The 16,377-nt window shown below is 37.5% G+C and overlaps 1 protein-coding gene across 4 annotated transcripts in view; it reads right to left on the reverse strand.

Annotated features, from left to right (window-relative positions):
• Positions 1–16,377, reverse strand: part of ATP10D (ATPase phospholipid transporting 10D (putative)) — a 75,019-nt gene that overhangs the window by 43,787 nt on the left and 14,855 nt on the right. For all 4 annotated transcript variants that reach the window (XR_014796411.1, XM_084899739.1, XM_084899737.1 and 1 more), the window contains 7 exons: positions 11,975–12,301; positions 9,237–9,431; positions 7,024–7,228; positions 4,750–4,835; positions 986–1,092; positions 585–716; positions 26–153 (listed from right to left, as the gene is read on the reverse strand). Coding sequence is in view for 3 of the 4 variants with exons in the window: in XM_084899739.1 (XP_084755865.1) it covers positions 26–153; positions 585–716; positions 986–1,092; positions 4,750–4,835; positions 7,024–7,228; positions 9,237–9,431; positions 11,975–12,264 (1,143 nt within the window). In the remaining variant the exon portion in view is untranslated. The remainder of the gene's footprint in view (positions 1–25; positions 154–584; positions 717–985; positions 1,093–4,749; positions 4,836–7,023; positions 7,229–9,236; positions 9,432–11,974; positions 12,302–16,377) is intronic.

Consider the following 16,377-nt stretch of genomic DNA (forward strand, 5'->3'; position numbering starts at 1 on the left):
CTATGATAAGCTCAATAGATATTACCTGTAACAAAATGATCATGGTCCAAAACATGTAGAATCCTGCCAACACTGGTGATATGACATGCCCATCAGGCTCAGGGATTTGGAAAAGGGGTATGTTTTCATATCTACTCAACCAGATTCCATGACCTTTCAAAAAAATACACAGATATCAAATGGATGCTATATATATAGTATGCAAATATAGAACTTTATTTCTAAAGAAAAAAAACAAAAAAACAAAACAAAACAGGGATGAGTATTTATTTTGTTGAACACCAATGACTTGTTTTTGAAACAAATTCAAATTCAAATTCAAAATGCTACACATTCTCTTGTCTCTGTCTCTCTCTACTTAAATCCCTTCCCTGGTTCCAAGTTATGTGGCATGCATAACTGAGTATAACTAACATTCATGCTTTTCAGGCCAAAGAATTAAGATTAGGATTTAAGGGGGGAAAATTGCTGGCAAATAAAACCTTTCTTACAGAAGTCAGATATTCATAAATTTTTTAAAGTAAAATACTTTTAAATGATTAAACTGCCGAAAAGATGTCTGCAAATAATGAAATGTTACCTACCCAATGCGCCAGTTAAACACATTATCACCAAAAGCAGAACACACCAGAGGACATCTGTGTTTGCTCTTCTTTCTAATTTGCTGCGCTTGTACCTGGGACCACTGTTGTTCAGCATTGCTTTGGTTTCATGGCCTGTATAAGTGAACACAATATGCCATATTAAAGCCAGGCAGCAAGTATCATATTTTAAAATCTCTCTGGCAGATAATTTCATAAAAAAGTAGTTGTATAATAAATATTGTTAATTTAGTTTGCTTTTGTAATCCATTTAGAAAAAACAGAGACCAATGATTAAGCTCATCAAGACAAAATTTCCTTTCTGCCTCTGAAGATGACACTTGGAGCGAATGGAACATATTTACACGTAGAAAAGCGCAAAGGAGTCAATGGCGAGAACCAACCTGCATAAACCACAATGCCCACAACGGCCTCTGTGTTTCTAATGGTGCATCCTCTAAGCAATAGATTTTCTTTCCCAAGACCCACACGTTCTTTGTTGGAATGTTCCCTGTAAGAAAGACAGCATATAGGTTCATTTTTAAACAGCAAAAGTGGGGATGTAAAAATAAAAAGCATGGTTTGAGTCTTCTTGATTAGAGTACTAAGGTAGCTCTCAGGAAAGCTTTCAATGCTCTGGCCCATTTGCTTTTGTTATGTCAGTGTTACCTGCTATGGCTGGGGAAAAGATGTAACAGTTTCTAAATACCATTGCTTTTTAGTATTCAGATTACACAGTGGGTATAGGTTTAATTTTCCAGGAAACTTCCAAACTGTTTTTACAAAGTAACTGTACCATTTGACATTGCTCCTAGCGGTATAAGTGTTCCCATCCCTCTATAACCTCACCTACATTGGGTACAGTTGTTTTCTGTAATTTTAACAGTGGTGCTCTATGGTTTTAACTTACATCTTTTCACACAGATATTTGTCATCCAGATATCTTTGCTGAAGTGTCTGTTCAAATTTTTTGACCACTTTAAAAAGTATAGTGTTTGTATTCTTATTACTGAGTTTTGAGAAGTCTTCATATATTTTTATTTATTTTTTAATATATTTCATTGATTTTTTACAGAGAGGAAGAGAGAGGGATAGAGAGCTAGAAACATCTTTGAGAGAGAATCATCGATCAGCTGCCTCTTGCACACGCCCCCCTGGGGATGCGCCCGCAACCAAAGTACATGCCCTTGACCAGAATCGAACCCAGGACCTTTCAGTCCGCAAGCTGACGCTCTATCCACTAAGACAAACTGGTTTGGGCCTATATTTTTAATGTAATGTATATACATTGAAAATATTTTCTTCAGATTTGTGACTTACATTTTCAATCACTTAATAGTGTCATATGAAGAAAAAAAGTTTTTAAATTTTATTAAGTTCTTTTATTTTTTTTTGCTTTTGCGGATTATACTTTTACTGTTGTAGCTAAGAAATATTTGCCTAACCCAAGGTATTGAAGATTGACCCTATGCTTTCTTCTAGAAATTTTATAATCTTAGGTTTACATTTAAGGATAGGACCCCTTTTTTTAAAGTAATGTTTTTAATGGTGAGAAGCCTGCATTGTAATTTTTTTTTTAAAATACAGATATTCAATTGCTACAGCACCATCTATTTAAAAAACGGACCTTTCTTTACTAAATTGCCTTTGCATCTTTATCAAATACCATGTGTCCATAAATGTCTGTGTTACTTTCTGAACTTCATATTTTCCATTGATCTACTGGTCAATTTTTATGCCAAAATGACACTGGCTTTATTATTGTAACTTTTTTTTTTAAATACCGTATTTTCCGGCATATAAGACGACTTTTGAAACGAAAAAAAAGTCAACCGAAAATCGGGGGCAAAAGACCAAAATTGCACAAAAATTACCTACATATCTTGACGGCAAAGTAAGTCTTTTCTTTCAAGTGGGGGGTAGTCTTATAAAGCGAATATAGGCCTAAACCTATGTTTTAACTGTAAAATTAGGGGGTCATCTTATACGCCAGAAAATACGGGTATATTTTATTGATTTTGTACAGAGAGGAAGGGAGAGAGATAGAGAGTTAGAAACATCGATGAGAGAGAGTCATTGATTAGCTGCCTCTTGCACACCCCCTACTGGGGATATGCCCGCAACCAAGGTACATGCCCTTGACCGGAATCGAACCCGGGACCCTTCAGTCCCCAAGCTGACGCTCTATCCATTGAGCCAAACCGGTCTTGGCTGATTATTGTAACTTTTTAATAAATCTTGAAATCTGATGGTGTTAGCTCTTCAACTTTCTTCTTTTTCAAAGTTGTTTTAATTCATATAGGTAATTTGCATCTCCATATAAATGTTTAGAATAAACGTGTTAATGTCTAAAAAAAACCTGCTGGAATTTTTATTTTATAGCCACAAAATCTACACAATAATTTGGGGCAAACTGACATGAAAACATTGAGTCAATGCACGAGTATGTCTCTACTTTAAATTCAGGTCTTTAATTTCTCTCAGCAGTGCTCAGTAATCTTCACTGTGTGGCCTTTTGCATCTCTTGTCCAATTTATCCTTAAGTATTTTATTTTTCCTGCTGCTATTGTACATTATATTTTTAAAATTCCATATCTATTTGCTCATTGCTAGTATGCAGAAATACAATTGAGGTTTTTATATTGCTTTTGTCTCCTATAACATCCTTAAATCCAGTTATTATTTATAGATTTTTATCAGCTTTTCTACAAAGACCATTACACCATCTGTAAATAAAAGTTTTACTTCTTTATTATTTTATGTCCTTTCTTTCTTTCTTTCTTTCTTTCTTTCTTTCTTTCTTTGTCTGACTGCACTAGCTAAAATCTCCAGTTCTAGTTTGAAAAAAAAATAAAAAATGGTTAAGTGAATATCTATCTCTTGTTCCTGATCTTAGGAAAAGAGCATTTAGTCCATTACCATTAAGTATGATACTATCTATAGGTTTTTCATAAGTGCCCTATTTCCAGTTTGCAAGAACAAAAGTTAAATTTTGTCAAGTACTTTTTCTACATCTATGAAATGATCACAGGGATTTCCCTTTTAAATATGTTTCTTAATATGGTGAATCACATAGTTTGATTTTCAAATGCAAAACCTGGTCATGATGTGTATTATCCTTTTTATATATTGTTGGATGTGATTTGCTATAATTTTGTTAGAATTTTTGCATATATGGTTAATGTGGGATAGTGATATTTCTTTAAATGTCTTTGATTGATTTGGGTAGCTGGGTAACGGTATAAGGATAATTCTGGTCTCAGAAAATGAGTTGGGAACTCTATCATTTTTTCACAAGATTATCCCTAATAAGTAGGTCAAATTGTCTCCTTTTAAAAATAAAGAAACTAAAATAATTCTAGCTACTCATGCAAAAGGGATATGGAAACCACAAGAAGCCTCCAGAGTGAACACTGTTGACATTGTTCTTCCAATGATGTGTTTCCAAATCCTTGGCTAACTCTTGCCAACCAGACTGTCCATGTGCTCCTCTAACTGCAGGACACCAACCTATCATGTCACTTAAACTGTTAGTTCTGTCCAAACACCTCTTTCCAAACAACTAGAATGTGGGCTTAATGTGGAGCTTAAGTAAGATATTCTTATACCACTGAGATTCTAGGATTAGCTTAAGTACAAGGTTTTGTTGTTATTTTAAAAATATACATCTTCACTAATAAAAGAATAAGATGCAAATTGACTATACCTTCACGATGCCCACCAGCCAATCAGGCGTGAGTATGCAAATTAACCCAACAAAGATGGTGGGTTAATTTGCATATGCAGGTGCCCAGCGGCCAGGGACGGGACAGGATGCTTGCATCGTTGCCATGGTGACGAAGCAGGCATTCTGCACCACCCCAGTTGCTCCGGGCCTCTGGGCAGCATGGGAAGGTGGAAAGGCGGCTCTGGGCCAGAGCGAAAAGGTGGCTCCGGCTGGTGCAAAGGCAGTGCCGGCAGCCAGGGTAAGGAAGGCCCATTCTTGCACGAATCTTTGCGCATCGGGCCTCTAGTAGATAAATATTTACCAAATTTATAAATTGTCTAAACATATTGACCACTAGTGATTTAACTTGGATATAAGTACATAAAGTTTTACCTCAAGTTAAATATAATTGCAACACACAATTCCACTCACAGCCACAAAGGTAAGCCATGTATCACTCACAGGAAGCCTCGGAATCTGTTGAGGTCATTGTTTGGACTTTCACATTCTATCCTACTGGAGAATTTCTCAGGATCAACTTCAGAGTCCTAAAATATATATTTATACACATATTTTTAAATCATAGAACAAGAAGATTTAAGTGTTTATCCCTTCACCATTTCTTAAGGTAAAACAAAGGCTTCCTTGCCACAAAGTTTATATTACAAATTGCCCAAATGAAGAAAAGCATCGGCATAATTATGAATTAAGAAATTGGATCCGAACGGTCCTAGAGCATTAATAGGCATAGACAGGCAATAGGAATGTCCAAATCACATACTGGAATCTATACAGGACTCTAAGGAAGAGAGCTTCTACTCATATAGTAACCACTTATCTAGAAGGCACTGAAAAGATGAAAACACTGTTGTTTTTCAACCATATAGATATTTTCTGATGGTAAATGTATATGTGAAGACTTTGAGCACATATGCATTTGATCTCAGTATATTTTATTGAAAAGTTAAAAAATGAGCTAGACATCAATATCTTACAAAATACTCTAATGGAGAAAACAATAATTTTAGAACACTTTATAAAACCAATGGGCAAATAAGCAAAGTGTCTTTAAAGACATAGGTATGGATTCACTATGAACAATCCAAGCCAACCCTATCTCATTTTCATTTTATTTTTATGAGGTTTCATGGCTAACAAAAAAATGCTATTGATACAGCTCGTGAAATATTAATATATATGGAAAATGTGAGTTATGATCATGTAGTTTGATTTACTAATAATAGTGTTCAGTTCTTTTGATGCACTGAATCTATGTTATGCACTCTAAAAATATTAATTAACCATTTGTATGCCAGAAGCGTCTATAGACACAAGCAGTGAACCTTTTTTAATTAAATTCAAAACATCATAGCAGTTAACTGGTTAATTTCTTCTTCCTAGCCCCAAGTGGTACTATAATTAGGTCTAATTAATAGATGAAGAGAGCAAGACACAAAGAGGATCAGTAATTGGCTAAAGGTCTCAAAACAAGAAAAAAAATTTAGAACCAGGATTAGAATTGAGGTCATGGAATGTCAGAGTGCTCAACCTTAATTCACCTTTAATTGAATCCAAAGTGTGCTGATTAATTAACCAGCGTCACCCTCAATGTAGATATTTAGTGGTATGTAATAAAATTCCAAGACTTTTACCAATGTCTCAGGTAGAGGAATGCTTACCAAGGTGACAATGACAGTAAGCTCAGCAGCCTATCGATCACAGAGGTCTAAATACATAGGCTGAAAGAAGGGCCTGTTCTGACATCAGGTGTTGAAATTTACTAAAGATAAAGGTATTTATTTCTCTGGTTAACATATTTTCTGGCTTCCAAGTATAAGATGAAGAAAACCTGACCCAACAGTGGTTCATTACATTTTAAAATACTTCATCTCAAGTGCTTCTAGAGAAAGGGAAAGAAAACTGCTATTTAGGCACTTTGTAAAATGCTTTTACGTGTATTACTTCACTTGAGTCTCTCAGCAATGCTCTGAAGGAGACATCATTTCCGTCCTAAGATAAAGAAACTGATGCATCAAGTATGCCCGTGAGTTGCTTAAAATCCCACAGTAATTAAATAGCTGAGTTGGGACTCATTATATTCATGCTAATGAATATAACTTCAATGTTCTTGATTCCCTTACCATAGCCCGTGAAAGGTCTAGGAGCTCTGTGGTATGAGAAGCTACAAAAGTCTTAAAAGGCCTTGGTAAATAAGTAACTATAGGTTTTTTGGAACAATGATCTATTTATGTCTCCAGCTCCAATAGCGTAAGGTCTAAGCTTAAGAAATATAAATGAGAAGGTGATTATTTCTGTTACAAAGTAATTTCCCAAATTGCAAAATAATTCTTTTAAAATTAAATTTATTGGGGTGACATTGGTCAATAAAATTATATGGATTTCAAGTATACAAGTCGATGATACATGATCTGCATATTGCATTGTCTGCCCACCACCCAACATCAAAATAATTCTGCTAGGTGCCTGTAACTCAGTTCCAAATAATATATGATTGCCCAACTGAAATGCTTCAACTCCGAAGTCATTATATCCTATTATCTACAAAATATAGCGCACGTCCACTGATACCGGAGCTGTAGTAAGCCTTCTGGGATTGTATTTTTTAATGGCAAAAATAAAGTTTAAAATCTCTCTATCTATACATGTGAAAGTAAGCTTAGTCATTTTCTAAAAAGAAAATTAGTTAATGTCACCAACTGCCGACAAGTTATTTACCTGCTCTGCGTATCCCCGAACCACCTGCCTCTGTTTTAAATTGCTCTCTCCGTCAAGCCCAGAAGTCTCAATATGACAGATCCCATCTGGATCGGTGGAAAAGAGTAAGACCATATCTGCAGGAATGACCTCGTTACAGGAAAGGCGGATAAAGTCCCCAACAGTAACATCTTTCCAGCAGCGATCAAGGTATTTTTTCTCTTTCCTAAAATTGAAAAAAAAAAAAAAAAAAAAGTTTAAATAGAATATCTAGCTAAAAACAATAGTTTTTAAAGCTTCACTGTACAATTTAAAGCACGTTTAAAGTATTAGAGTGAATTTTAATCTATTCAATGCTAAAAGGGAAGCCACATAATTATAAAACCCAAATTCCACAACTTACTTTTCCTAAAAATTTAGTTATTAGCTCCTAAAACACATTTTCATCTCTCTTTTTTTTTTTTTTCCTGTGAGATTTTGAACCATTAAGTTGTTTGAGTATAAATCTGGAATAAAATTAAAATTACTATTTGATGGTTTTTTTGTACATGAAGTGATTTCTACATCTACGCTGTGGTCAAGGTGTCAAGGATCCAGAAGTACACAAGACACAACATCTGCTCTCAGAGAGCTTCCATGTGGCAGGAAGGAAGGGTAATTAAATATAAAAGAAATGAAACAAATACCTAGATACAACATTAAAAAAATCATTATACCACCATTTTAACAGGTCTATTTATAGATATATATTTATACCAAATGTCCTTCCCACTGTCCGACCTGTTGCTATGATGCGCACTGACCACCAGGGGGCAGATGCTTAACACAGGAGGTGCCAGGACGGTTACTGGCCATTTACAAAGAAATGGCACTGCAGACCTAGTGCCCACAAAGCAACTCTTGGCTTCTCCCAAGTGGGACACAGGCCCCGCCACCACCCCAGAGTGAAAGCCCACCAAATCACAGCCATTGCTGCCGAGACCCCATGGCCAGCCCAGAAACAATCGCTGTGGGTGCTGGGTAATGACATCAGGTAGCAATGCCTGGTTTCCTCTCCCTAGCAACTAGCCTCCTTGCAGGTTCTTCAGCCCAGGAACACCCAGGTAGAAACATTTTACATTTCAACCAAATGTCTGTGAAGTATTTCCCCTTGCTTCATCTCATTTGATCCTCACAGAAGTCCTAGAGTAAGTAGACAGGAGACTCGGTAGAATCCTATTGTCTTTTCATGAGCTGGAAAATGGGAGATTTAGAAAGCTTAGAAACTTGACTCAACTGAAAAGAAGAAATGGTGGACCTTGAAAATGACTTCAGGTTTTCTCATTGTGCAGACTTTAGTTAAACACTGCTGCAGTTAAATAGTTTACCCTTTGTTCTCCCTGAGTGATCTACAATAATAATCTGCTTCATGTTGATATTTACTGCTATGTTGCTTTCAATTACCTGAGAGAAGTTGGTATGCTTCACTGGGCTAGAAAAAGTTTAGCTAAATCAGGAAGCAGGTCTAATTAAGCAAGTATATTCTATAGCTATAAAAGGCTAAGTTGACTTGCGCAAGCATGATACATATAAAGCTCTTGCTGGCGCTAATCATACGCATGTGTTTCCATCTGTCACTGTCAATTGTGAATTTGATTGACACTTCTATTATAGAGAAAGGGTGAATAGCGATATTAAAATATTTCTTCTAATTAATTTCCTTTCAATGTGCACAAATTCGTGCACTGGGCCACTAGCCATTTAATAAAAATACTGGTTAACACAGTCCTAAACTATTGCTGCAGTGGGAAGGTTTTATTAGCCTTTTTTGTGCCCCCAAAGAACATTTTCCTTCATTTTACAGAATCCCTTTTCTCCAGACAGCTCTTGTCTTCTTTTCATATTCCATCTTGTTCTCCATATTCATTCATATTTTTCATACCCCACCCTCTTCTAATCCCAAACTGTATCATCGAGGATGAAAACCTATCTGCTTGCTTTCCTTCTGATGATTTTAAGTTTTATTCTCTCAGTTTCACTTATAAGTTATAGAGGCTTGTGTCCTGCATTGACAACATCTCATAGACTTTTGTTTTCCTATGACACAGGAATTAAAGTCACTAATACATATTAGTTGAAAATATCATCACCACCACCACCAGGGTCCTGGTCACATCTGAGGGGGAAAAAGTAACAATTTTCAAGCTTCTAAATAATGCATGTGTATTCCCAGGACAGGTCCTGTTTACACTTACCTACTGTAAACTTTGGTTAATAAGTTGTTGATCTGCTTGTCAATTTTGTATTTTCGGTAATCTTCCAAGCCATCTTTAATTGCGATGATGGTAAGGACCACCACCAGAGGCAGCATCGTAATTTCCTTTTGGAAGGCCTCTACCAAAGGCACCCAGTTCAGGACGACTAGAAATAGGAAATATAAATTGGCGGCTCTGCAAAGAAACACACACAAGGAGTTTGTAAACAAATCACATAAGCACCTAAAGCAAAAGAGGAGAAAAAAACCTCAGGGTGTTTTCTTACAGGTGTTTATTAGCTGATTTTAGATGATTCAGAATAAAGGATTAGCAAAATATAAAAAACCTGAACCAACAATTTATTACTCCTGCAAACATCTAGCACAAGGGATACTTTAATAAATGAGAGGTAGTATTTATTAAATATGTAACAGTAAATACTGGAGTTTGGCAGTCTTGAGTCGTGTGACTCAGGATCCTATCTAATAAAGAGGGTATATGCAAATTGACTGTCACACCATCACAAAGATGGCAGCGCCCATAGCCACAAGATGGCGGTGCCCAGTCCCTTCAGCCTTGCCAAAGTCTTCCAGTCCTTTCAGTTCCGCCGGGGATGTGGCAGGCGCACAGTGCGGCTAAACCCGCCTTCGGCTTCCCAGCCGCCCAGGGCCGCCCAAGGCTCAGGTAACCAGGGCTGGCCTAGGTTTGTACTGCCAGCAGTGGCCGCAGCAGAGGTGTGATGGGGGTGTTGTCTTCTCCTGATCACTGGGTCACCTCCCACCCCTGAGGGCTCCCAAACTGTGAGAGGGGGCAGGCCAGGCTGAGGAACAACCCCCTCCAGTGCATGAATTTTCATGCAGTAGGCTTCTAGAATAAAGCATAATAGGAAATACTATTTTATCTTCAAAAGTTCAAAAACTGACAGGAAATTCAGTGTTGTGGGTTATAAAAATAACTTTTTTAAATGATACAGCCATCCACCCTTCAGAAGTCAATTGGTATGGCCAAACATTACAATCAAACAAGGCTCAAAACTGGTAGAAAAGCCTGAGAGGTTTTTCCCCCTTGAGACCAACTTCTTATTTCTGCTTTGATGCTATTCAGAACCACTTTTTCAGGAACTTCCTCCATTCCTCATTTTATATACTTAAAAACTCCTCCACTGGCCTGCAAGGTAAATTCAAGTGGCTCTTTATCTTAAAAGAAACAAACAAAATCTCAATGCTGCATAGCCCCTTGAATTTTCATCACATATTTTTCCTGTTAAACTTTTGAAAATAATCTACTCACATTTCTCCTTCCTAACCTCCAACTCCCTTTACTCTGAAAAATTTTCTTCCTTAAATCCTTTGGCTACTTATGTGGACTACACCCAAATCTCCAGCACTGGCCCTGAACTATTCAAAGTGCAGTAGAGTGCAAACCCCATAAAAGGCAGAAACACCCATAGCACTTAAAGGGATTAATTTAACCAATTCACATGTATACTTTATTTTATTATTTGTTAAAATATACTTTTATTGATTTTTAGAGAGGAAAGGAGAAGGAGAGAGACAGGGAAACGTCAATGAAAGAAAAATATAAATCGGCATGCAATAGACTGGGGATCAAGCTTGCAACCTAGGCACGTGCCCCAACCGAAACTGAACTGGTGACCTCTTGGTGCATGGGAAGATACACACCAACTGAGCCACACCAGCCAGTCCACATGTATACGTTAAACCCATCACTATTCAACGAATGCATGTGGAACACATATAGAGAGAATGATGAGAATGAATATCGATTGTTGAGAATCGCTGTACTCCCATTAACATCTCAAACTCAACATTTATAAAAACAAAATAATCTTCCAGCCAAGCTTCTTTTTTTTATTTCTGCCTTTAATTTTTCTGTTAATCCTTTTGGTCATCTCAGCTCAACATGGTCACACCATCTTTTTCCTTAATTCCCCATATCTAATCCATAGTATCCGCAACAGATTATCTTTCTTTTCATTGATCTAAGTTCAGGTCTCTCTTACAACTCGCCAGGACATACACGGTATCTTCCTGAATGATCTCTCTGCCTTTAGTTTGCCTCTCATTGTGTTAGTATGAACGTATGACTTCCCAGGCCTCAAGAAAATCTTCTGTGCGACTGCTTGGCACACCCCTTCCTCCAGCGGACACGTGCTGTGCCGACACCTCTGCCTATATCCAGTTCAAATGCCACTTCCCCTTCTGCTGCCATGGCAATCAGCATCCTTTCTCTTTCTCTTTCTGAGGCTTCCATCCTACTAGGCAGCCCTTTTTAACTCTCTTCACATCCACTCTCTCTTTCCGCTGTTTGTATACACATCTTGCTTCACTTGCCAAATGACCAAATCCACAGGAAGGGGCCCCATGTAAACTTGCACTTCCTTCAGTGCCTAAATTCATATGGGAGAGCCAATAGATACTAAACCAGATTTTATTGTTTCACCTAAGAACTGGCTAATCACAATGCCAAACCTAGTTTCCTGATCCATACGAAGAGGATAACAATGTCTTCCCTGGTCAAGAAAAAGCACGTTGTCAACTATATAACGTGCTATGTGAATGTAAGTGGACATCATTCCACGACAGACCCTACCAGAATCGCCAAAGACCACGTCAAAAGTCTCAGCCTAAGTAACATACAATGTTATGAACGTGAAAAATCTTTCATATCCTCTAGAATGATAAGAACAAAGTTATTTCCCCCAAAACTAAAAGTACCTGTGAAATTGTTCAAATAAATTTCTTGGCACAAAATTCAGAAGCGTGTACTTTGTCGTTCGTATTCGGTTATTCACGTAGGTCCCAGAGAACTTTTCATACTCCTCCTTGAAGGGCTGGAGGTGGGGGACAACAACCCGGTGCCTTCCTGCCAGTCTCGGGGTCTGCGAGGACTTGCTCCCGCAGGCAAGCAGCGAGGAATAGCTGTACGGCCTCTCATCCTCCTCCCTGTTGGGACCGCCCATCAGCCGCCGCCAGTGGTATCTGGCCCATTGAACCGGCTCAGTCATGTCCAAAATGCGGTGAGATCCAGGTTGGGTAGGTGATCTGGCAAAACAAACAAAAGCCCACTAAAACACTCCTCATAAGCTTCTGGAAAGTCTTAAAGAATAATAAGGATAGTAAAGCTAAAAATTTTTTTTCTATACCAATAAATATATGACCCAATGGTTCAAGGTATAAATGGGAAAGTAAAACCAATATTGGCAACTCCATTTTAACCAAAAGTTTTTAGTAAATAAAGGATACTCCTTCTCATGGGGTGATCTTCTAACAGGAGGCAAAAGTAGGTTTGCCCCAAACTGTATATAGCCTCCATTATTTGTGAGAGAAAATATTCTTAAAGTCAGTCTTACCAGTTTTATACTCATATCAAAAATAAGGGGGGGGGGGAAGAGTTCTATCTTTATCAAATTCTGTTCTTTGCAGTTGCTCTTTAAAATATTTGTTCAGAGAGAGCTAAAACAATAAACACTGACTGGCCAAAACAATTCTCAATATGTTTTCGAATAATGTTTTTAAAGTGTTCCTCTGAAGTGATCTGAAAAGCCTGCTTTTTTCACTTCAGTTAAAAAAAAAAAAAAAAAAAAATAGCTTCCTCACCTAGATTAGCAGATATTTGGTTCTGCACAAAACATCCATGGAGACATTTGCTCCAGGCCAAAGGTCCTTGAAATTTGGTCTCATCAGAAATATCTAGAAGCATATCTGGTCCAGGCCAAATGGTCCTTGATATTTGATCCTGTCCAAAATGTCCACACTTTGGAGACATACCAAGGTTTTAATTGATCATAACATTTATTTCTACTTTTGGTTTACAGAATTAAGGACCTTTTGACATGGACCCAATGACTCAGTGTGTGTTTAGGACAAGACCAAATGTCCTATAAGGCTTAACCTCCAACGCAGCTTGAGTTGTTAAGGTAGTTCATTAGCACATTCATAAATCTCCCCCAGAAGTACCTTGGGCTTTATTAATAAACCAGTAAGAATGTAAAACATTTAATATAAGCACTCAGTGCTTTTTATGCATTTCACCTCATGCACAGTAGGGGACCATTATGACAAACCTCAAATTTTTTAGAAGGGTGAAATCAGTACAATTTATATAATTTCTGGAAACTTTGAAAGAAAAGTTTTCACTTGTAATTACAGCAGGTCCTCCAATAACATTCAGTTCAATTGTTATAATGTTGATGAGATGCCATAGGAACTTAACTCTTGTTTATACCAATTAGCCTGTGGTAAAAGTGGTTTTGTTATGCATCTTTTTGCTTCAAGTCACACAACTACTGTATCTTCAGCAAGTAAGTAAGCACTTACTGTAAATTCTTATTAAGACAGAGTAGTATATATTCCTCTATTGTCCACAATCTCATGCAACAATCTAGATTCTACCTAGATTTTTAAATTTCACAATACAATTTCTTGAGAATGCAAATTTAGAAATATTTTTAAAAATATGAGACATAGGTGATGCTAACTTGTGGTAATTTGTGGTGTATTTAACTAACAACCTCACACTAGAAAAAATACTCACTGGTTTATAAAAAATAATCAGCTTTTCACTCCACATACATACTCAAGAACCTTATTTTTTCCCATTCACTCAGTTCCAAAGAGACAAATCTATGACTGGAAGACATTTTATTGCCCAAGTTTCCCTCGGTCTGCTTTCCTGTGTACCTTTTCAATGTCCTTAAACTTATACTAGGTGATCTGTCTATCATGAGATTGCCTCTCCTTTCCCCAGGCTCAGCGTCCTCTTCAGCATCCGCCCTCAGCCACTGAGTCTCTGTCCTACTTTCCCAGGTTGGTGGCTTGTCATCCTGTAATGACTCTCCCTCCCTTCACCACTGCTACTCTGTTCCTAATAAGTGACGATCGGATCAAGGAACTGATCTACACAAGAGAGAAAAGTTGCTAGTTCTTGAGAGGAATAGAAGAAAAAAGACCAGGAATGCAGGTACCTAGCATGTGGGGAAAAAATCCTTTCAGGTTTCCAGCTTAGAATTTAAACCATCTTATATTAAGCAGGAATGACCAAGGATCTACTTAGTCACTCCAGCTCAGTGGTTTTATTTATTTATTTATTTATTTATTTATTTATTTATTTGTTTATTTTAATATATTTTATTGATTTTTCACAGAGAGGAAGAGAAAGGGATAGAGAGCTAGAAACATCGATGAGAGAGAATCATCGATCAGCTGCCTCTTGCACACCCCCTACTGGGGATGCGCCCGCAACCAAGGTACATGCCCTTGACCGGAATCGAACCCGGGACCTTTCAGTCCCCAGGCCGACGCTCTATCCACTGAGCCAAACCGGTCCCGGCCAGCTCAGTGGTTTTAAATTTGGTAATGGCCAGCCAGTGGGAAATACATTCTATGATATTCTATGGTGGACCTGCAGCATAGACATAAACATACATACACACTGAGTGGCTACATTATTATGATCTCTGAATGCATAATAATCTGGCCACTCAGTGTGTGTGTATATATATATTCATGCACCAGGCCTCATATATATATATATATATATATATATATATATATATATATATATATATATATATATATATATGAGGCCTGGTGCATGAATTCGTGCATGTGTGGAGTCCGGCCAGCCTGTCCAGAGGGAGGGGACACGGGCGGTTGGCCAGCCTGCCTGCTGGTCAAACTCCTGATCGAGGGGACAATTTACATATTAGCCTTTTATCATATAGGATATACACTGAGTGGCTAGATTATTATGCATTCAGAGATCATAATAATCTGGCCACTCAGTGTATAGCTGAAAGAAAGTCTACAAAACAATTTTTTATTCTTATTACTTGTAACGCATGCATTTTCTATTCTACAGTAACTCTTTCAGTCTCTCTCTCTGTCTCTCATTTTAATACTGGTCAAGATGCACTGAACTGGTTTTAAGATTCACTAATATGTTGCTATCCACACTCTTGAAAGACTCTATTGCATGTGGCTCTGTGATGGAGAAAAGACAGCATTTGAACTAGAAGGCTCAGGGGAAGACAACACTTTACTTACCATATCGCCTGGAGTAGGAGCCTGTAGCCTTTTAATCTTTCCCCACATGCCCCAGCAAAGTTAAAAGTATATCAGTACTTAGAGAAGGTTCTATGATTAATAACATGTCATGTTACGGTAATCAGGAAATTTTTTTTCATGATATGAAAGGAAAGCAAATCAGAATAAATCATACCACATCAAGAATCATGATATTTAAAAGCTTAAACTTTAGCCGAGGCCGGTTTGGCTCAATGGATAGAGCGTCGGCTTGGGGACTGAAAGGTCCCGGGTTCGATTCCGGTCAAGGGCATGTACCTTGGTTGCGGGCATATCCCCAGTAGGGGGTGTGCAAGAGGCAGCTGATCGATGACTCTCTCTCATCGATGTTTCTAACTCTCTATCTCTCTCCCTTCCTCTCTGTAAAAAATCAATAAAATATATTTTTTTTTAAAAAATTAAAAATAAAAGCTTAAACTTTAGAGATTATTTAATCTGAAGCTACAAACTAGTAGCCCTTAAGCAAAATTCTATCTAATGATGTATTTTGCACCACAATGTTGGCAAACACATGGTTTTTAATACAGGACATTTAAAAATGGAGATAAATTCGCATAAAATATTGATTATTAGATTTTCTTAAAAAAGAAAATAACAACAGGATGTTGGACACAAATTTTCATATAGTGACAAATGTCAGAAGCTTCTTCACTGTAGTCCCTGCCCCTAATCCTGTATTTCCTATTTCACCTATTTTAATTGAGTGAATGAGCACTCTGCTCACCATTCTGAAGAATCGAATCCCCCTGCTCTATAGACCAAGGCTCACATAGCAGGTGTATCACTCATTAGATCTCTGACCTATGTCATTAACCTCTGGGCCTCAGCTTGCTAATGAATAAAATAAAAGAACATTAAGAGTCATGGGCACACTTATAGATGAACAATGCTCTCGTTCCTACTCTCCTCTTTGGCTATTCCTCAGGTCATAAATAAGTCAAGGTCTGAAACCCAGTAAATTGGTCTGAGGTCCAAATGTTTAACAGATTGATTTCAAGTTAAATAAAGTTGCCCAAGTCTAAGTAAATGCTCAG

Source organism: Pipistrellus hanaki (genome assembly GCF_964339955.1).
Source record: "Pipistrellus hanaki genome assembly, chromosome: 1".
NCBI lineage: Eukaryota > Metazoa > Chordata > Mammalia > Chiroptera > Vespertilionidae > Pipistrellus > Pipistrellus hanaki.